General features: G+C 45.7%; 1 protein-coding gene across 4 annotated transcripts; it reads right to left on the minus strand.

The window, feature by feature from the left end:
* Nucleotides 1-1,487: 1,487 nt before the first annotated feature.
* Nucleotides 1,488-19,803, minus strand: LOC106607338 (integrator complex subunit 1). Of its 4 annotated transcripts, none has more exons than XM_045720542.2 (48): nucleotides 19,734-19,803; nucleotides 19,224-19,305; nucleotides 18,841-19,125; nucleotides 18,538-18,734; nucleotides 18,311-18,448; nucleotides 18,047-18,212; nucleotides 17,664-17,769; nucleotides 17,342-17,528; nucleotides 16,986-17,131; nucleotides 16,537-16,678; nucleotides 14,393-14,569; nucleotides 14,118-14,226; nucleotides 13,929-14,049; nucleotides 13,712-13,789; nucleotides 13,343-13,524; nucleotides 13,118-13,214; nucleotides 12,926-13,017; nucleotides 12,761-12,821; nucleotides 12,455-12,652; nucleotides 12,103-12,232; nucleotides 11,839-12,018; nucleotides 11,520-11,669; nucleotides 11,248-11,427; nucleotides 11,000-11,104; nucleotides 10,609-10,776; nucleotides 10,301-10,412; nucleotides 10,039-10,197; nucleotides 9,762-9,908; nucleotides 9,479-9,577; nucleotides 8,927-9,048; nucleotides 8,373-8,630; nucleotides 8,003-8,162; nucleotides 7,686-7,817; nucleotides 6,951-7,131; nucleotides 6,550-6,679; nucleotides 6,341-6,456; nucleotides 6,129-6,216; nucleotides 5,718-5,989; nucleotides 4,317-4,446; nucleotides 4,071-4,204; nucleotides 3,683-3,875; nucleotides 3,263-3,390; nucleotides 3,015-3,121; nucleotides 2,705-2,818; nucleotides 2,540-2,610; nucleotides 2,328-2,419; nucleotides 1,996-2,105; nucleotides 1,488-1,850 (listed from the first exon to the last, which is right to left on the minus strand). In XM_045720542.2, the coding sequence occupies exons 2-48, from the start codon at nucleotides 19,279-19,281 to the stop codon at nucleotides 1,735-1,737; spliced, it is 6,624 nt and encodes a 2,207-aa protein (XP_045576498.2). In that variant the 5' UTR covers nucleotides 19,282-19,305; nucleotides 19,734-19,803; the 3' UTR covers nucleotides 1,488-1,734. The 4 variants fall into 4 exon arrangements, with proteins under 4 accessions (XP_045576498.2, XP_045576499.2, XP_014059683.3 ...); XM_045720543.2 differs by having other exon boundaries at nucleotides 19,564-19,764; XM_014204208.3 differs by having other exon boundaries at nucleotides 6,550-6,676; nucleotides 19,224-19,764.
* Nucleotides 19,804-20,772: the final 969 nt, after the last annotated feature.

The following is a 20,772-nucleotide window of genomic DNA, read 5'->3' on the forward strand; positions in this document are numbered from 1 at the left end:
CACTGGCTGTCACTCATCTCTGTTCCGCCTCACTGCCACCAAGCCAATGGGATGCTGGCGCCTCACCAAGAGCCCAGGCAGCTACGGCATCTGTTGCTAGCTGATGGATAACCACAAACACTTTCAACTCCAGACTCAGTGTGTACTATAGAACACCTTACAGGTGCAGTTAACTCATTAACCAAAAAACAAGCAGTGGGGAGACCACAGACAAGTAGAATAATTGCACTACATAGAAATCTATTGCTTTTTAACTCTAACAAAATTGGAAAAGTATAGAGATAAAAATACACTCAAAACAAACGTGAGGTAACATGTTTTCAAATACAAACTAAATAATACAAGAGGCTTTTTTGTGAACAAATTGTAGCACAATTGTTTGCACTACAGGCAATAAGAAACATATTTGGACAATTAGTCAACCCATCCAAGAGTCTTTTTCATTCCAATTTGTATCCAATTGATTATGCACAGCAGCACGTATAACGGTGAAAACCATAATGGTGGCAGAATCACTTGAACATTTGAAGACATTTCCACCCCTAGCTTACCATCGATTATGACATGTTAAAAGGGTAGCGGGGAGCAGATCATTGGACATGTGTGGACCTCATTGAAGGAGGCTGCTTTCATCAGCCCCATGTGTGCCGTATGTAGAGTGACTGTCAGTCCCAACGGACAACAGCGTCCCCTGACCCACCAGTGTGGGCATGTTCCACCTTCACTAACCAACTGCTTCCTCCCCATGTCCCACCATGTAATCCAACACCAGCAAAGTACATTTCAGTGCTGGCCAAAACAGCCTGCCCACATGCAGCCTTCAAAACAGCGCTTTGGTCTGTGTGATTGAACAATTACTGCCTTGGTTAATTTCCCATAAATGGGTGAGGAAGGAACACTTAGCTGGGTTACCTGCATGCCTGCATGTTGTTTCGTCTACATCTTTGACTCCATCGAGAGGGTTTCTGAGGAAGTCAGTGGCACTGGGCAAAACAACTCACACTTTCATGGCAAATTGGTTTCCATCGCATGCCTTTAATTTGTCTTCTACACCCCAGTGAAAAGAGTGCATAACTATGACAGCCATTTCAAACATGATCTGTCTCAGAGAACGCATAGAATGAAATATGAAGGCACCAGGGTCTTGCTCCATTAACTGTTGCTCCGTTTCTCTTGTTTGAGGTGGTGAAATGTTGATGCCCAAAAGCAATAATTAGTTCTGCTGAAATTCCAAAGATTATGCTACACAATTTCAGCTGGTAACTGACTTCTCTTTGAAAATGTTTAAATATGCAGCACAGACACCATTATAGTATGAACTCTGAGGTTAGAAGCAACAGAAATGACGACATATGGCACCCTGGTTTTATGTGATGTTAATCCTATTATATTTGAGACAAAAATCCAAACGTTTTCCTCTTTTTTTTTGAGAGAGATAGACAGTATTCATTATTTCAAAAATAACAGAAGCACTACCACTGCAAAACAAGCATGAGTGACATTTTTATTTCTATTTTGTTTTTTACAATAATCATTATCACCATCTTTTGAACACTTTGATATTACCTTCGAATCAAATAATCAGTTCGTATCAATCCATAAATCCTGATGAAATGACCAAATGGATAAAACGCACAGAGCAGTTGTGTATGACTTGAGTCTAAATCTACAGTACAAAAACGTTATGGTGACACTGCCTCCCGTCAGAGGAGAAGGACTTGTACCTCCGGGTCCTCATGTTGTTGCCTCCATGTGCAGGACCTTCATGGACTCAGAGATCATAGAGCTGGTGTCAATCTGCCCATAGATCCCCACCAAGAAGGCCTTGTGGAGTAAGATGTCTGCATGCTCTGTGGAGAAAATGTTTGCTTTGAGCATGAATCCTTGTACATCTTGAAAACACAGAACAGTTTACTTTCCAACTTGCGAGTTTAGCTCCATAATAAAGACCAAGCACAGAAGCTGTGTAGTGCTGAGAAGATGGGACAATCATACCTTGACAGAGCAGCACGTATTCTGGCAGGTTCCTAAGCGCTGTCTGCACCACATCAAAGTTCCCGCTGCCCATACAGTACATGAAGGTGGGCAGGAAGTCTGCTGCAGTACTGCAGCAGTACCGAAAAAACACACATCTTACTTAGGACACGTCTTTCATGTAAAATAATGTTTCCTTAAAGTTAACACCTCACAGGTACCACTACAGCAACATTTGCAGCCACACATTCCTAGACAACGCATCAATAAATTAATATCCAGCCAGACAACTAGAGCGCAACTAGATCCCTATAAAAATAAGCAGAGAAATCCTGTCAGCATTCTGATCTTACCACGGGCTGTTCTGGATGCAGCGCAGGGCCAGGCTGAAGGCCATGTTACGACACAAGTCCTCAGTAGAACTCATCAGTCTCCGCAGGTCATTCTGTGGGCAGGGAAGGCAATGAAAACCTGTTTACTTATACTGTACAGAGTGGTGCAAAGCAGAGTGTGTTGGGGGATTATTTGTCCATAATAAAGGTCTGTTATTAGAAGGCAAACTTACAGTGAAGTACTGGATGATCTCAGGATTCCTCTTGGACTTGTCCTCCACCTCGGTCAGAACTTCCAGTACATCTGAAACAGAGGGGAGCAAAATGTTGGTAAAGTTCAGCAAAATCCCTGAAGTTACGTGTTAAACTGACCTGAGAGCGTATTAAACGTTAATGACCTTCGATGGCTTCTCCCCTGGAGATCTTCTTCAGGTACTTGGTCATGTCAGCTGCAGTCAGTGGAACGGAGGCTGAGATACTGACCAGGGGCAGGGAACCAGAGGACGACTCATCTGATCGGAGGAAACCCAGAGACATGTCAAAAACACCACAATTAGCGAGATGGTTGATTTGTATGTATCTGTACGCAGTCAAAATGTGTAATTAATATATTCTCTTTTTTTTTTTTTTTTGCCAAATTGTTGATGTGTTCTGATTCACTTATGTTTTTTCATTCAAGGCAAAGTTTTCACGAGCGGATAAGCTTACCATCTCTGTCCTCAGCAGAGCTGTCAGAGGAGCCAGTCTTCACAGGCAGGGTGAGGCCAGCCAGTAGGGACTTGAGCAGCAGGTCAGGGTGCTCTGATGAGAGGCCCCTAGTGGGACAAACAGAGAAAAACAAGTCACTCCTTCGCTGCTCCACACAATGTGAAATAACAACTGACATTAATGCAACGGTCTTGCCAATCCTAACGTCTCAATAATCATTTTTTTTTAAACTCAGCTCAATGACTTACTGTAGGATATCGGAATGCTTCTGTAGATAGGGAATGGCTGTTGCTGCATCGTGGGTAATGTACTTCTGAATGAACTGCACATATTTACTGAAGACGGCCAACGGATGCATACGAGGTCTCCTGAGGTTCTGCAGGGAATATGGACCACAACATTAATAACTCCATCATCAATAAGATATTTATTTTAATGCACAAAGCAGCTGACCTTGTGGAACTACTACTGTTCTGTGAAAAAACATTAGATCTAGTCAAGATATCCAGCCAACCACAGCTGTAACAGTGGCAACAATCTATTCTTTCCCCACCTATGAGAAGTCAAATACCTCAAACACTAAAAAGAAAAACACAAGCAAATGTCACCAAACCAACTGGAAAACCCTGAGGCTGATCTGTGACTGCGTTCCGTGTTCATTCCCTCACCTGCAGGATCTTCATGAAGGAGAGCAGGCAGTCCTGCAGCGCCCTCTGGTGTTCACTGTGGAACACCAACGGCTGCAGCAGCTCCAGGATGGCCAGCACGTTGCTGAAGAACGTCAGGTGGTTCTGGCTCCGGAACTCCTGGAAGTTGAGGTGGACGCGTCCGTGGAGAAGCGCTCCGATCATCGGCAAGTGTCTGGAAAGTTTAGAAAGGTAAGCTGTGATCATTCCCCAGACGTTCCACCTTACTACAGCAAAGGTGAGAACAAAAACATTCACAGGGTGATTATAAATCACGTCAGTGAAGGTAGCTATGGCGCTACAATCTACCATAAGAGGTGCATTGAATTCATATGTCCAACACTAAGTTTCTAATGAACATGGAGTTCACCTGAGGAGGAGGACAGGGTGGGACACAGCCAGCTTCCTGCAGGCCAGGTTAGCGTCTGACATCCGGTTCTCAGCCGACTTTGTGTCTCCCGTATCGCCTAGCAACGTGACCAGACGGTGAACCAGGACGTCGTGCTGAGAGGGAGGGATCACACATCAGTCCTTAAGACCTCCACGATGGCTTCTGTGCCAGCCAACGGCTTTGAGAAACAGTTAAGCGACTGAGCCAGCTGAAGGTCAGGTCTACCTTGCATGTGGTGCCGTCGGCGGCCCCCTCGCTGCTCAGGGTGGCGTCAGGTAAGGTCACGTGCTGGATGACCTCTGGGAAGTGCAGGTAGAGCTGGAGCAGGAGGTTCTGGCACCGCTTACTCATCACACTAAGGAACACACAATGGAGTCAGCTAGCAAACATCCGACAACAGTTTCCACACAGCAGACAGTCACAATGGTCTCCTACTACAATGCTCTCGTCTGATGGAGGCAAAGTTACACGTCAGACCGTCTACGAATCAACAGGATCTGTGTTCACTGGTCATCACTGGCGGTGTTTTCCATAAACAGCAACAACCTTGACCAAGAGTCAGATTCCAATGTCTCTTCAACAACCATCATGTAATTGGGATAAACACCAGCTAATCTAGCGATGAGCCTTAAAAGAAGAGGCTGTGAGGAGAATGCCTATCACACAGGGAATGTTTATCCCACACAAGGACAAACACAGTCTGCTTTGTAAGACGGGTTTTAAGCAACCCATGTTTTCAGTGGCAACTATTTGAACAAGACAGCTTAGCTGTGCTTAAAAATATTGTAATTGGATAGATAATTTTTCTGCTTGACCTTGGCCAGAGTTTCCCCATTACAATTGGTTTAATAACCAGAGGCAGACTCATGAAAGAAGGTTTGGCTTCTGCAAAGAGAAGTTGCACCCTGATCTCTGACAGGCAGCTAAGTCGGAGCAGGAATCCACAACACAGGCAGCACGTGTAGAGCAGCAGCCCTAATCCTCTTGGCTTTATTATAATACACTGAGCCTTTAAAGAGATCACAGAACACACGACTTCTGCTCCTTTTCATTTCACACCAATAGACCTAATTATCGCCTTTTCCCTGGTCCACACAGCGTTGTGTCTGACAGAACACTCAGTCTGTGAATTTCAACTGTTCCGTCCGGGGGTAATCTAGTGATATGGCCCCAAGTTTATCAGCTCGGTTTAAAGAGGCCAAAGACCAAGTTCAATACTGGGGCTAATTAGGGAGGGTGAAAAATATGTCTAACTAAATGAACTGTGGGCACTTTATTGAACCTTATGGGACCAAAATATTGTGGAGTGTCATGTCTGCTGCTGAAGGAACAGATGGGGTGGGGGGGGAAAGAAAGAAAGAGACAGAGACAGTTGAGAGCCAGAGACAGAGAGAGAGACAGAGACACAGAGAGAGACAGACAGAGACAGACAGAGAGACACAGAGAGACACAGAGAGACACAGAGAGACACAGAGAGACACAGAGAGACACAGAGAGACACAGAGAGAGGGCGTCTCTGTCTAAAGTAGATCACATAGCAACAGATCACCCTGTAAATAGTATAAAATTCCCATTGTACAAGCCTGACTAAGTATGTCAGTCCGAGAGCCAACACTCCACCCATACCCGTCTTCCCATTTCTTTGTACAGTTGATGAGGTATTCCGAGACTTTCTTCACTCTCTCCAGGTCGCCATGGCAACAGCTGTGGAGCAGGGGCAGCCGTGACTGGATGAGGGAGCAGGAGGTGTGGTCCAGGGTGCTCTTGGCGTTGCCGGGGGCGTTGGCAGGGGGCGAGGAGTCGCCACGGCTGTTGAGCTCAGACTCTGACATGATGAGGTCCACCAGACTGATAAGCTCCTCCGGGTTCAACCGCAGGACAAATGTATCTGTCTGTTTCTGGAGAGAGGGAGCAAGAGCACAAGAGAGAAGTGTTGAAAGCAGTCAGGCTAAGGGGGAACAAGGTTCTCTGCTTTGTGTTATGTGACTGGATTAATTGAAGTCCTCATTTGAGGGCTAGACCGGTGTACTGTGCTACCTGTGGGGTCTTCTGGTCCCGGCCCTGCCAGATACGAGGGATGTGACTGCAGGCCCACAGGAAGTCCAGAGCAGAAGATGGGTCCAGTCTGGAGAACAGCATACACAACACCATTACAGAATATTACAATACAACTTTCACTATTTGGAAAACACTGTCCGTGTGACTACTACTGCTGAAGGTAATGATTTGGGATTGATATACTGACTGACCGCTGGTCTTGCTGCTTGCTGAGAAGAGCACTGATGCACTGATGAAGAGTTGTCCAGTTGGACTGATGGGTCAGCAATGCCAGAAGGTATGGTCTGTAGGAGGGAGTTCCTTTACCCTGGAATAAACCACATGAAGTAAGGTGGTGGAGTACACACACACACACACACACACACACACACACACACACACAAATATTTGCTGAGATTACCTTGTTGAGAGCAAAGAGCAGCTTCCGCTGAAGGTCTGGACACACAGATGTGACCTCAGGGTCAAGAAGTCCCAGCCAATCAACAAGCAGCCCTGAGCTGGACCAGGTCTTTGTCACCTCAGAGCTGCTGCTGAAAGGGAAGTGAATAGATTGACAGGCTCAAGGTCGGGCTACATGAACGATGAATCTATACAATCCCTCAGTCAAACAAAGTGCTGATTATTAAACATACAATAGTAATATTTCTAAGGCATTACAAAACACAAAGTCATAAAGAGATAAACAAAATGTTCTCTATGAGATCAATGCCACAGTTAACCAGATTTGTATGTTGTTGTTTGAGTAAGGGCAAAAATACATGTCTTGAATGAATTTAGGCGTGATAGAATTTACACGCTTACTTGTTTGTATCCACCTCCATTTTCACGGCTTGCTCTTCAGTCTCCTGGAGAAGCAGCGCCATCACCATGGCAACAGGGCCTGCGGTGGTAGAGCCGGTCCCCGTCTCTGTTCCAATAGTCATTAGCAAGGCCAGCAGTTCCTCCAAATACGGAGACTTCCCCTCCACTAGCCCCTGTAACACTGGAAACAACAAACAGTACTGAGTGTTACGAGCTGTCATGTGATGGTTGTGCCGTTCCCTCAGCTACGGCGGAAAATTCAGAAGTTAAAAACCAAAAACAAACCTGGCCATGATGCTGAGCTCAGGAAAAATCTTGTGATTCAGAGGAAAAATAAAACATGGTAGAGGCAAGCCAAAAACCACCAAAACTATGAACTACCAACTACCATTATCGCATTTCTGCGTAACCTCAATCACCAGCTTGGCCGCAACCAGTTTAAAGTAAAAAAAAAAAAAAAAATCCTTCATCTGGGCTTGATGGAGACCTGAGCCCATATTGGACATAAACAAACTGGAAGCGGCTGGTCTGGTTTGGTTTCAGAGAAGAGCTTATAAACTCATAAAGGAACAGGTTAACAAAAGGAAAAACAGAGAAACAATGAAACAATGAAACAAACAGATCTGGGGAAATTGCGTAACGTCAGCCACCACATCAAAACTGGGGCAGAAATAGTGAGGATAGTTGATGTTCCAGCCTGAGAGGGAGAGTGAACGACGCACTAAAGTACCATACCTTTGCCTATCAGTTCCGGCTCTGCGTTACATCTCTCCCCTGCCTTCAGTGTGGCGATTATGGCCCTCACGGCCACCTCGGAGTCCCTCCGATAAGCCAGGGCCTCAGCCAGGTGGAGGAAGCCTGTACGAACTGCAGAGGATAGGCATAGTCAGTTATCGTCACACCGTTAACAGTGGATTACTTGACTATCTGTGACTAGGCCCAAGTATGTGTGCGTCTGTATCATAAATATATATATATATATATATATATATATATATGTGTAATTGGGTATCATTTTGTACGCAGCCAAGGACATGATAAGGAGCACGCACCATCAGTGAGCTGGTGCTTCTGGGAATACTGTCCAGCAAAGGACTTGAGCAGGGCCCGCAGCGGCCCCGCCTCCACGGCCGGGTTCTCCAACCATGTCATCATCTCCATGACAGCCTTGAAGAAGAGAGAGGAGAAGGCCACGTCCTGCGACACCAGCCGCTGAGTAGAAGAGACGGAAGAAGACCGAGAGAAGGAGAAAAAACACGTTAAAAATACAACCCAATACAATCACATCTGTTTGGTGTAAAGACAGACATTCTGTCGTAGTGGTGACTGATGAAACACACACACATATATAGGCTACAGAGAGAGACAGAGATGCAGCACTGTTACACTGTTTAGAAGGACAGCAAAGTAAATCAATCCTACCTGGTAGAGGTGCAGCTGGCGCAGCATGGGGCAGGACAGGGCGTGGCTGCGGTTCATGGCCATGACGAGGGCCCCGGCGTGGGCAGAGCTGAGCAGGGCAGCCAGGGCCTGTAGGAGATGCACTGCCACCCCACCCTGCTGGGGGTGCCCCCCGTGTCTGGCACGCACCAGCTCTTGAGCCAGAGCCTGCTGCAGGGCCAGGGAGAGGGGCCGGGGAGGGGGGCTGGGCCTGCGGAGGTCCACCTTCAGAGGGAACATCTGCCAAAAGTATTAGACCCTCAGTCAGCACTCTGAAAACAGGTGGTAGATCTGACTACAGTACTAACCAAACAACTCTGTCAGCTAGGATAATCAATCACTTCACTGTAGGCTACTTGTGGAGGTATGATTAAAAAAAAGCCTCGGTGTCTGTTTTATCAGACAAACTTCAAGAAAATGGTTGATTAAATCGGAGAGAAAACTTTTTGGAAAAATGATTTTCTCCATAAACTTCAAAAATGACTTCAGACAGGTATTAATGTGTCATCCATCTCCAGGCAGAGATACATTCCTACCTGAAGCAACATGCCGGTGAGGTCATCCTCAGGCCCAATCACTGGGATCTGATTGGCTCTCATCTTCAAGGAGCCACTAGGAGTTTCCACGGTAACTTTGGCTCTGTTCACCTCAGTACTATCTGTAAGGTTAAACATCATAGTCTTCGGGTTATTGACAGGTATGGACCCAAAATACCAAAACTGTTTTTACTGGGCTGTTCCAAAACTTTTATAAGAAATGTAACCCAGAGAGGCATAAACAAATATAATCACGTAGTAGTAGTAGTAGTAGTAAGAGACTGTATGGGGTGGCAGGTAGCCTTGCGGGTAGGAGCGTTGGGCCAGTAACCGAAAGGTTGCTGGATCGAATCCCGAGCTGACAAAGTACAAATCTATCGTTCTTCCCCTGAGCAAGGCAGTTAACCCACTGTTCCCTGGGCGCTGAAGACGTGGATGTCGATTAAGGCAGCCCGCCCGCACCTCTCGGATTGGGTTAAATGCGGAAGACACATTTCAGTTGAATCCATTCATTTGTACCCCTGACTAGGTGTCCCCCTTTCCCTGACTGACCTCTGCGAGGAGGAAGAGAGGAGCTGAGCAACCTGTGGAAAGTGTGCCCCCCTGTGGCGCCTCGTTCATGCTGCACCTCCACCAGATGAGCCATGTAGTCTGTAGCACAGGACATACAGAAACATCAGGAATAGACAATATACCGTCAGCACTAAATAGTCAGACTTAGACACAAAATCTTCAGGAATAAATTATATGAGCACTAGCTACATGACTGAGGCAAACATTATTCACGTGGAATAGATATAGTGTAGTAGGATAGTTTGTGGTCAAGCTCTCGCACTCTTGTCCATGATGTTCTGTTCCAGTGTCTGTGAGTCGTGGGACACGGCCTGGTCCAGGTACTGCAGCAGTTTACTCATACTGGACACGGGGATGCCAAACGACTGGACAAACAGCAGCAGCTGCTGGGGCTCCAGATCCTGCAGCGCTGCAGAGGACAGACATTGCGTCATAAATACCAGAATGATATTTTTTATATACGGTCGTATTTTACTCCGTTAGGCCTACACCATGTACACTTCTACCTGCGTGTATTTAAAATGTGTTTGGACTCGTACCTGCATCCACCAATCGTGCGACCTCTGACCGGATCATCCTCAGCTTCAACCAATCAGGAAGCAGCAGGGCCTCCTCGGAGGTGTCCACCAGGAAGGCGGTGGGGAGGGGTTTCTTGTCGGGGAACCAGATGTCCAGGAGGTTGAAGAAGTCACTCTCCTCTGAAAACAGACACACATGAATCATATTATACACTGAAAACAGACACTGAGGTACAGTAGACAGGCCATGTTTGTAACAAGTGTGGTATTCAGAGATGCATACCTTTGGGTGGCCCGAGCGTCAGGAGAATGACCATGGCATGGACCACCAGAATGTGCATGGTGGCCGTCTCCCCTGTGGTCCAACGCAGAAACACCTGGTCCTGAGATTCTGACTATAGAGTTCAATAGAAAGGGTCAAAGGAGTAATGTAATTTCAGTGACAACTGTATTAACAGCAAGCACCTCTAGTTGAAATGATCGATAAGGGTCTACCAATATGAAACGATCAGTCTGAAACCATCTTTCATTTAGATGTAGAAAACTTAAGGTTACACCCCCACCCCCTCCCCGTAATGATCCAATCCTCACCCAGCTGTAGAGGTCCTCTCCCTCTTTGGTCTTCCTCATCCTCCTGATGTAGCTGGAGAAGATGGAGATGAGGGCTGAGAGCACAGCGTCTGACTCGGGCCGGCAGGAGTACTTGGAGAACAGGCTGTTCATGATGGTGGAGCGCTCGACAATCAGACGGGCCACATCCTAGAGGATCACAAATCAAACCCACCTCAGTATCTAACTATGAAGGCAATACAGGGTCGTGTTCAGTGGGGAAGAAAACGTTTTGAAACTCCCTGAACTTGTTCAATAAGAACACAGACTTTAGTTCTCTGTGCAAAACGTTTTGCTACGGGGTGCTCGACTGAACACACAGCCCAGGTAAATAATAGGAGGTATGACTGAGGATAAGAGGTGTCAGGGCTACCAGAGCGAGGTCATTGTGAGACGCCTGCTCCTCCACTGGTGCATGCTGGGACAGGTAGATGAGGTAGGCGCTGATGGTCTGTGGGTCTGTCTCCATGTGGATGGCCTGGGGAAGAAACACAAACACAACACACATTCTTACCACATCCCTTCAGCAACAACAAAAAACTCGGTGTCATCTACAACCTGACAATGAGGCCAAATACGGCTCACATTGGTACGAACGATCTAGACCAGATCCCCACTGACCTGCTGCAGAGCGGTGGAGGTCATGCCCCGGACGCTGTCGAACAGGGGCAGCTTGGGGAGGTCCTGCAGGAGCCACTGGTACCCTGGCAGGAGCTCAGCATCTCTGGAGTCCTCCTCCATGGGCTGGTCCCTCTCCTCTCCATCCTTCAGACCCCCCTCAGTCAGCACCAGAGACAGACCCTGAACAGCAGCAGCCAAAGTAGATGAATACATCTCCTCAGTAAATCAATGAAACACTCATATTAGTGCGTGTCCTGTCTCTTATAATGCACCTTCATAGCCAGGACTCTTGATGCCACTTGAGAAGAGCTGAGGCGGCGCAGGAAGTAGTCCAACACCTCACACGTGGTCTGTTCGTCAGCTTTAGGACCCAACAGCAGATCCTGCAGCCGTCCAAGGAGTTGCCTCTGCTTTTGTTGCCTCTGGTGTAGCGAGAGCGACAACAGAAAAAATGGCATTTGTTGGTTTGTGTGGATGAAATAAAACGTAACAAGCGTATCCTTTGAGATGCTGGGGTCAGTGATTTCTCTAGCCACAAAAGCCATTCAAAACAAACAAAAATATGATAGCTGTTGAGAAACGGCAGCATACTTGTCTTTTCTTGGCTCTCTGCTCTTTGCTCTCTCCTTCCTCATCATCCTCGATGGGCAAGTTGTCATCTGCAGCATCGTGAAGCAGGAATTCACACAGGCACTGCACGGGCAGCACATCCAAGGACCCCTCACTGGACTGCACCAGGTCAGCCAGCCAGGGCATTGACTGAGAGGAGGCCTGGGGAAAACATAGAACACAGTTGTAAAGTTCCTTCCAGAGAGAATACTTTCTATTGGCGAGAGAGGATGTGCTCTTGTTTACCTGTCTCTGGATGATGTTGAGCAGGAAGTCAGGGTTGCGAGAGCGACAGAGGAGGTGACCCAGGCGAAGGGACTGGTTAAGGCTCTTCACCTGCTCCTGGACTGCGGGTGGGGGTTTGCGAGGGGGGCCCCTAGAAAAGAGAAACAAGTAAGATTACCACTTATTATCAAATGAATGAAAATGGGTCGGTTTCCCAGACTCAGATTAAGCCTAGCCGTGGCCTTAAAAAGACCATTCAATGGAGATTCTCCATTTAGTATGCTTCTTTTAGTTTAGGACTAGACTTAATCTGCATCTAGGAACAGTCCCTAAAAGTAGTCTACAAGGTGCAGGTATGAAGCAGGAGTCTTACTGTGGGTCCAGACTGGTGAGCTGGGACAGCAGCAGGCTGTTGCTCTCTGTGATGGTCTGCTTGGTGGAGGCAGCCGCCAGGTGGCTCTCGAAGGCCAGGATCTCCTGCTTCTCTCTCTGGGACACCTGCAGCTCCCTGTTGATCATCTCGGTCTTGGTCTCCTCATCGGCCACCGTGCATGGAGGGTAGGAGTAGTTACTGCCAAGCAGTAACGGGAAAGGGGGAGGAGAAAGATAAGGTTCGTTGAGTAGTTAGTCTGGTATGTGTTGGGTTTAAACTGATAAACGTTTCATACTTGTGACTTACTTTGTCATAACCATCTCCATGAGCATTTTCAGTGTGGGATAGCCGTCCCAGGCAGCCAAGCCTGGAGAGAAATAAATGGTTGATTGTAACAAAAGGTAAAACCTGTGGCTAAGGTTCTAATATATACTCTGGTGATTTGTAGGGAAACGTGATTGAGACTCATACCTATTTGCTGTGGATTGAAAGCGGCCACCACAAGTAGCAGGAGCCACGCTTTCCAGTAGAGTGTGGCTATCGCCAGGTTCGGAGGAGTATAGCTTGAAAAATATCAAACGTGTTATTTACAGAAAACAACATGAACATCGACTCAAAGCTGGCTGGCAAGTTGATTAACTACAGTAAAAGAGAGCAGCGTACCCCGCAGGCAGCTGGATGTTCTCTGGGTGGTGGTAGGTGCACAGGTTCAGCACTGCGTCAATCAGCTGGATCCGCTCCACTCTCAACACATCCAGATCTACAAAAGCAAAACCAGGAAACAAGGTAAATATCCCTCTCCGTGTAAAGCCAAATAAACAAAGTTCCCTAAACATCATCTCTTTTCATGAAAATGTTAACTACTGTAAGTAAGTCAACTCCACTTACCCATTGCTGTTGCAGTTGTTGTACCATCGGACTGGACCCCGGCTGCCCTCTTCACCAGGTGGTCCGCCAGCTCCATGGCGTCGGCCGGGCCCAGGGGCAGGTCACGGGACAGTCCGATGACCAGGATACGCATCAGAGTGTCCTCCAGCAGAGGCACTTCAGAGCACAGCCGCAGGAAGAAACTGGCGGAGGCAAAACAAATAAGTGATGCCAACGGAGCAGGGAGAGACAGCAGGGACAGACAGCAGGGACAGACAGCAGGGACAGACAGCAGGGACAGACAGCAGGGACAGACAGCAGGGACAGACAGCAGGGACAGACAGCAGGGACAAAACAAATCTAAAACAAAGGTTGGGAAGAGATGCTCACTTTCTGTCGCTCTCAGGGGGCCAGTTATCCCACTTGTAGTAGGTCTCCGGTTGCTCTGTGAAAAGCACCTTGTGAAGACTGTGGAAAAGTAACAAGTAAATTCTTCTTCCCATGTAATGAAAATAATCTTAAGAAACTACTGTAGGAGGTTTATTAGCTCCTCCTATGTTTATCCTTTTGAACAACCAAAGTGGCACGAAAACTCCCAAACACATACCAGTGTATATAGTCCTTGGAGGGCACTTTGGCAATAGTGGGAACAACAGTGTGAAGCCACCACACAGCATCCCTCTGAATGGCAGCGATATTATTCTGAAAGGATCTCAGACCATCCAGATCTGAAACAGACAAAAGGGATGTTCAAAATGCCCACATCGACGACAACCAGAGAACTACACGAACTTACTCTTCTTCTCTCCTTTGTCCCATGCAACGCCAGCCTCCTTGACCTGAGCTGTGATGCCCAGCATCATGGAGCATGTGAGCAGGTCTGTCACCTGGATCACAAAGCGTTCCTGTGGAAAACAGACAGAGAGCATGAGCTCAGATCCACAGAGAACACATAGAAGTTATTCATCGGTGAAGAGGCACAGAAGGGCATATAACTATGTAGGGGGTGAGTTATTTAATGGTACAGGAGACCGAGGCAAGGTGGGAGTAATATAAAGATCATGAGCTCACTTTGAACTCCATGTCGACGTAGGTGGCCTCCTTCCTTTCCTGCATCAGACCCAGGCAGAAGGACTGGAAGTTGATCTCGTGCTTGGTCTGTTTGATGATCTCTCTCAGCAAGGCTCGAGAGGCACGCAGGTAATCATCCTTATTGGTCAGCAGGTCCTGGAATACCATGGCCAGGAACTAAGGAGAGGACCAGAAGGGAGAGAACAGCTTTAAGACAAGCGGTTTCCAAACAACATCTCCTTCTTGTGTTTCAGTTATTAAAAATAAAGTAAAAGTGCGATCAATCCGAGAAAAAAAAAAACGTGCACTTCAATCCAAAGCCAATAAAGCTTATCCTGGTCCATTTCGGAACCCGGGAACCCGGAACCCGGGCTTGACATTAAATGTTTTAATTGTCCGAAAACTGAAGTCACTGTGAAAAATCAGAATGTAGTGTAGTGGGCCTTTACTAGTTCTGTATTAGAGGACAGGTACAGCTGTGTGTCGCACGGTTAATACTGGTTTGAAGACTGCTAAGCATTTGGATCGCATGCTACATGAAGGACGAGCAAAATCGTGACATAGACAAAAGACATTTAGGGAGACAAATCTTTTTCGAATAGCCTATTCCATTCAGGTGGAGCTGTGGCACGAAAGAAATGTGTAGTAGCCTAGGCCTAGCTGGTCATCTGTGTGTCTGTGAGCAGGCAGATGGAGCGAGTGACACACAGTCAACGAGCCATGCTGGCTGTGCTCTTGTTGCGTCATGTGGGGTCATGTGATCCTCATGGGCTCCAGAGCAACTCTGCTTACCTCAGAACTGGATAATTACAAACTGATTCGCATATATTCCCTCATCTTCCTCTCTTATTAGGCTACTATATGCATTGTAGGTAGGTTGCACACACTGCATCATTTCTTTCAGAAGCTTTCATCAGCTGTAGTATAAGTTCTCTTTTGACTCATCATCTTGGGATTGTTTGCTCAATTTCACCCCGTGGCCTAAAATAAATCTGTGTTTGAGAATAGCAAAGACTCTGACTTTCATTATTATTCCCATTTAAAATCTGCAACTTTAGGACATATAAATAGTTTATTAGAATAGTTTGGAAAACAGTCTTCATAACTTTAATCGGACTTAATGCTTTATGATATTTTCAAGTTAGTTTCCAACCTCACATGCATGCAGCATTTCTGTCTTATAATTCTTTGCTCAACTAAGATTTGTTCAAATGTCTCATTTGATCTTTATATCTTGCTATTGTTTCTATCTCTCTCATTATTACCTTAGGCCTCCCCTGTTTTGGAGTTATTTAAAAGCAACTTAAACTTTGAGATGATGAAATAGCACGGCAGGAGAAATCTAGCATGCATTAAACTGAGAGTGGCTTAATAGGCCAAGTCATTAATATGAAATGAAAAATGTGGGCTTCTATAACAATAAGACACCGGAGTGTCCTCTATATAAATAGACTGGCTATTGGCCCAGATCATCCGACATTCGAGAGAGAAAGAAGAATATATATATTCTGACTGGATATTTTGTGCTGCTTTAGTCAGACTCTTACAACTCGATCACACCGACAGCATCATTGCGTTTAAGTACAGCAGAAGTACATTCCTTTCCAATGGACCGCTGCGTTTGCCTTTGCAGCATTGAGTTGTAGAGGCAGTTGCGGTGTGTTCTGTGTGGTGCATATGTTGGATTCATCGAACGTATGCAACAAATTGTATGCGTAGACGGCTTGACAGAAATGGTACCACAAGGTGAATGTTTAACTTTTGTTGCACACATATCCAGATGCTGCAGCGTACCATTTTGCACAATGACACTGTTGGTGTGATCGAGGCGTTAGCACTGTCTACAGTGTTCTCTTGCTTTGTGTAAATATTACATATTGATTGAAATAGGCTTTAGCAAATAGGAATATAGGCAATTTACTCAGAATGTCAATTGTTTGATATTGTGATTTTTTTTACTTGTCCATTCGGAAAATTAAAATCTATATTCTGGTTGTCCGACATTCATTTTTTATATATTTTTATTATTTGCCCCGGACAAGCCTTAATTTCGAGCACTGTGAGCCACATATATTTACTTTCCCCACAGTAACACATTTTGTTATTTTCCCCAGCTGTCTTGTCAGCATGGAATACTCCCTCACCTTAGGGGCCTGCTCTGGGCTGTGCTGGAGCAGTGTGTGAAGGACTTGCATGTTGTTGGGGTTCCTGGCATTGGACAGCTCGTTGAAGATCACCAGCTTCACCATAGTTCCCAGGTTGTCTTTGTGTGCATTCAGTAGCTCCCTGGTTAACAAAGGCCAGACAGCACAGTTAAGTGTATGAATAAAGCGTTCTGCACCAAGGCTTTTGAAATATAAATGGTCCCCTATAGGATGTTCAAACTAACAACATTGAACACATCAACTATGTTGATATGCAACAACTTGTTCGGGTTGAGGTTTGGTTTGAACCAGGATGAGGACATGAAGCTAGGGTTTGGGTAAGGGTTTGTGGTTGAGGCCCCTGGGTACTTAGTTGAACATCTATAAAGCATGTGTAGGGGACTATCCAAACTAAACAATCATATGGCCATAAGAGAGGACCTGCAGACCTGACACAGAGCATGTAGTGATTGAGGATGACTTTAGGTTTCAGACGGATCTTGATGAGGTTGGAGATCACCTCCATGTCATCCGCTCCATGGGAGTTGCAGTTCATACAGAGAGACATGAGAAGGTCCTGAGCTGGACGGGTCAGCTGCAGAGACAAAAGGCTTCATTATACATAACGGAACACTAGTTCACTATCAGATTTCATTTCATGCAAACAGATGCATTTACATTCTGGATTTGAGGCTGGAAGGAGATGGCTCTAATGTTCACTTTAGACCACGATTGCCAATGAAATGATGATTCCTGTTAACTAGTGAAGGTGATGTGTGTAGCCGAGTGTTACTCCTCCTCTCACCTTTGGATTCTGCAGCCACATCTCTAGCCTCTGCACAGCCATAAGCCGCACCTCCTTGTAGCCACAGGTGGCAGTGAGCAGACGGAGCAGGTTACGGGACACATTGTCCATGGGCTGCCTGCGGTTCAACTGGTCCTTCAGGACATCTAGAACATAGTCCTCCACACTCTCAGACAGCTCCTCGTACCTACGATGAGATGAAGAGTGAATGAACACAAACTGTCCAATAAACTGATCGGTCTAAGTAGAAGCAGACAGACAATACAGACAGGCAATCGATATATTACTGCTACTGTATACGTAGTAACCTATGCCTAAATACCTTGGCATAACTTGTCCATCATCTTCAGGGCTAAGTTTCTCCTCAGCAATCAGCAATTCAGTCTGGCTGTCATCCTCATCTGGGGTGGAGGGGTGAGGACTGCTCCCTGGAAAGTTGACATTTTAGTCATTTAGCAGACGCTCATAACCAGAGCGACTCAGAAGAGTAATTAAGGTTAAGTGCCTTGCTCAAGGGCACAGACAGATGTTTCACCTAGTCGGCTTGGGGATTCGAACCAGCAACCTTCCGGTTACTGTCCCAACGCTCTTAACCGCTAGGCTACCGCCAAATGTTAAATGACGTAGTAATGATTAAGAGTCAAATCCAATGTCCCTGGATTCACACCTGAACAAACCGGTAGGTACATACATACAGTACTATACCTGCACTGATATCTCCACCGGAGCGGCCAGTGTCAGTCTGCAACTGCAGCAGCATACTCTTTGGGGGCATTTTGGTACTGAAGGCAGTCTGGATATTGTCCACAAAATTCTTACAATGGGAACTGTCTACCCAAATTCGCTCCCCCAAAGAGTCCTCAATGTACACCTGAAAAGAAGATGAACGTGTTAAAGAGCGCACAAGAGTGGTAACAATGCAGCTAGAATAAAAACAGAAATCCAACAGGAATGATGAGTGGTTCTCACTTTGACAAAGATCTCTGGCCAGTTCTCATCCTCCTCATAGGCTGCCATCAGCAGGTTGCAGGCTAGCACAGACACCAGACTGTTGCCCTTTGCTTTGAAGTTGATGGAGGCATCCCGGCGAAGGAGACTGCACAAGGCCTGTCCACGTACAGATAGAAAAAGTAATGAACCAATCTGTATAACAATTGTATGGAACTGATTGTAAAATGTTGCGTTTCAAATCTCACCTCAATAATGCCTTCAGTGGCAAAGAGATTGGGCTTAATCTTGGCCAGGAACATGAGGCTGAGGTATAGTGTTATGTCAGGTTTGGCCCGGTTCATCTTCAGCTGTTTGACAGCTCCACAGAGCACCCCTTCAATGCGATCATCATTTCCATCCTGCTCTGCATTCTCAATCTCATCCAGGAGCACTGCTGGGGGGACTGCATGAGAACCATTGTGTTAGTAATATGCACAGTCACAGCATCAGGATTCACCACTACCTATTCCTCTGAAAAAAACAACATTTGAATTGATACTGTTTCCTACCTTCTATGGGCACCACTGAGGGCTCCTTGATCGAAGGCGATATAGCCCTTTTGTCCACTGCTGCCACATCAGCCAGTCGTCCTAGGGCGCTGACAGGAGGGGTAGAGGAGATCTTGGGGCGCTTCACGAGGCCGGACAGGCCAGAGGAGGATGGAAGTGACGAGGAAGTCTCTCGTTTACGGTCAGCGGGTAAGGTGGACGCTGGCTTAAGGAGAACTGCAGGTGCTTTGGACTCTCCGCCACTCTTTGACCCCAGTGCTATGAAATCTCCAGGAGGAGGGTGACCTATATGCAAACATTTTGAAGAGAAAGACTTGTAATAGTATTGTATGTTTGACAAAAGTTAGGTAAAGTGGGTACACATAGCTAGATACTGTACATACCGGAGGGTTTCGCAGCACTAGGCCGCCTAATCGTTGTAGGCTTGGGACGATTCATCATGTACACTCACTGCCAGATCATGTACTGTGTGGGTGCAGTGATTTCAACATCAGACACACAGATAGCTAGTTAGCATAGCTACCTGGAAACTGGTCGGTAAATAATTCCTCATCTCAACATCGAGGCTGCCTATTTGTAAAGCATTTTCACATCAAGATAACGGATTTATCCTCGAAAAGTGCTTAAAACCTTTGGCATTTGTCAAACTGACAGGGCTAAGTAGTAGCTACTAGCCTATCTATCTAATGTTATTGTGAAGCATTATAGAAAGCGGCTACCTACGTTTACCGGTATGTGATCTAGCTAGTAGCTAGCTACAAGCAATTACATCGGCAAAAAGCTAGTTAGATTAACAACTAAGTGTTAGTTCGTTTCCAATATGCATGGAACGTATGACTGACTGTTGCAATTGAAAACTATTGAATATCAAAAAGAAACAGATTCGTTCTCACTTCCATATTGTTTTCCTGAACGGAAGTTCCCGCGTCTCGAACGGAAGTCCCGCCCGTGAAAGGGTGAGCGTTAAAGAACATAAAAAATGTGCTCGTGCTGTGCAGATCACAAACTAAATGAAGATTAGGCTATAGGTTATTAAGTATAGAAACATATGCATTTTGTTATTAATAAAAATGTATTTAAATATTTTTCATTCAAATAATGTATGACTAATGTTCCCATTGTAATTGTATTTATCCTATAATGTAATTTCTCCGGTTTCACAAGTAGGCATAGGCCAAGTGTAATAATATATGGCAGTGGGTGTTGTTATGGGTGGCACTATTTGCCTAAAAGCTTTGGAAAAGGAATAAGGTTTCCAATAATCCTAACAATGATGTCAGGCATGGAAACATACATTACTGCTTGTGCCAGACATAAGAAAACAGTACTGTCACCCAGAAAGGCACACCACAAAACACACACTGTAAAGCACACATTGAAAAAAAAAAACATGTGCTTGTAATCTAGCCTTGTTAGTGAAAATGCTTTAGTTCTTGTATTTGGTTACAGTTACTGCTTATGAAAACAGCATGTCAACTGTGCTCTCCTTTGATGATACACATTCCATTTATCTGATGACATCATTACAGTGCATAACATAGCTGCCGTACTATTCCCAAAACATAAGATGAGCCATCTATCCTACTTTCGACACTGTTACAGTATTCTCCATGCTATTACATCAGACATGTTTGACACTTTCTCTAATAGCAACAAACTAGCCTACATCTTATTCAGAGACAATATTGCTGAATACCAGTCTTTCATAACAGACTACTAAGACAAACTGAAACTGCTTCACCACATGTTTCCATAGCCCTGTAACCTGACAGTGTGTTACATAAAGTGTTTTTCATATTAACCATATTTTGGATAAATCAGTGGAATGCTTAGTCATGTTCCAAATATAAATCCTGTGTCACATGGGAAGTCCACAAACCTGCAAAACCAATTTGTGAGTATTCTGTTTCTTCAGAAACAGCTCACGGGCAA

The sequence above is a fragment of the Salmo salar genome, chromosome 06 (genome assembly GCF_965601325.2).
Source record: "Salmo salar chromosome 06, fSalSal1, whole genome shotgun sequence".
NCBI classification, from domain to species: domain Eukaryota; kingdom Metazoa; phylum Chordata; class Actinopteri; order Salmoniformes; family Salmonidae; genus Salmo; species Salmo salar.

Bases quoted from the DNA above. Each gene is read 5' to 3' on its own strand.
- LOC106607338 (XM_045720542.2), bottom strand. From the start codon at position 19,281: ATGATGAATCGTCCCAAGCCTACAACGATTAGGCGGCCTAGTGCTGCG. The intron at 14,570-16,536 runs GTGAGGGAGTAT...TCCTCTCCTTAG, and splicing joins GCCCAGAGCAGGCCCCTAAG to TTCCTGGCCATGGTATTCCA. The intron at 10,777-10,999 runs GTAGCCCTGACA...GTGATCCTCTAG, and splicing joins CTCACAATGACCTCGCTCTG to GATGTGGCCCGTCTGATTGT.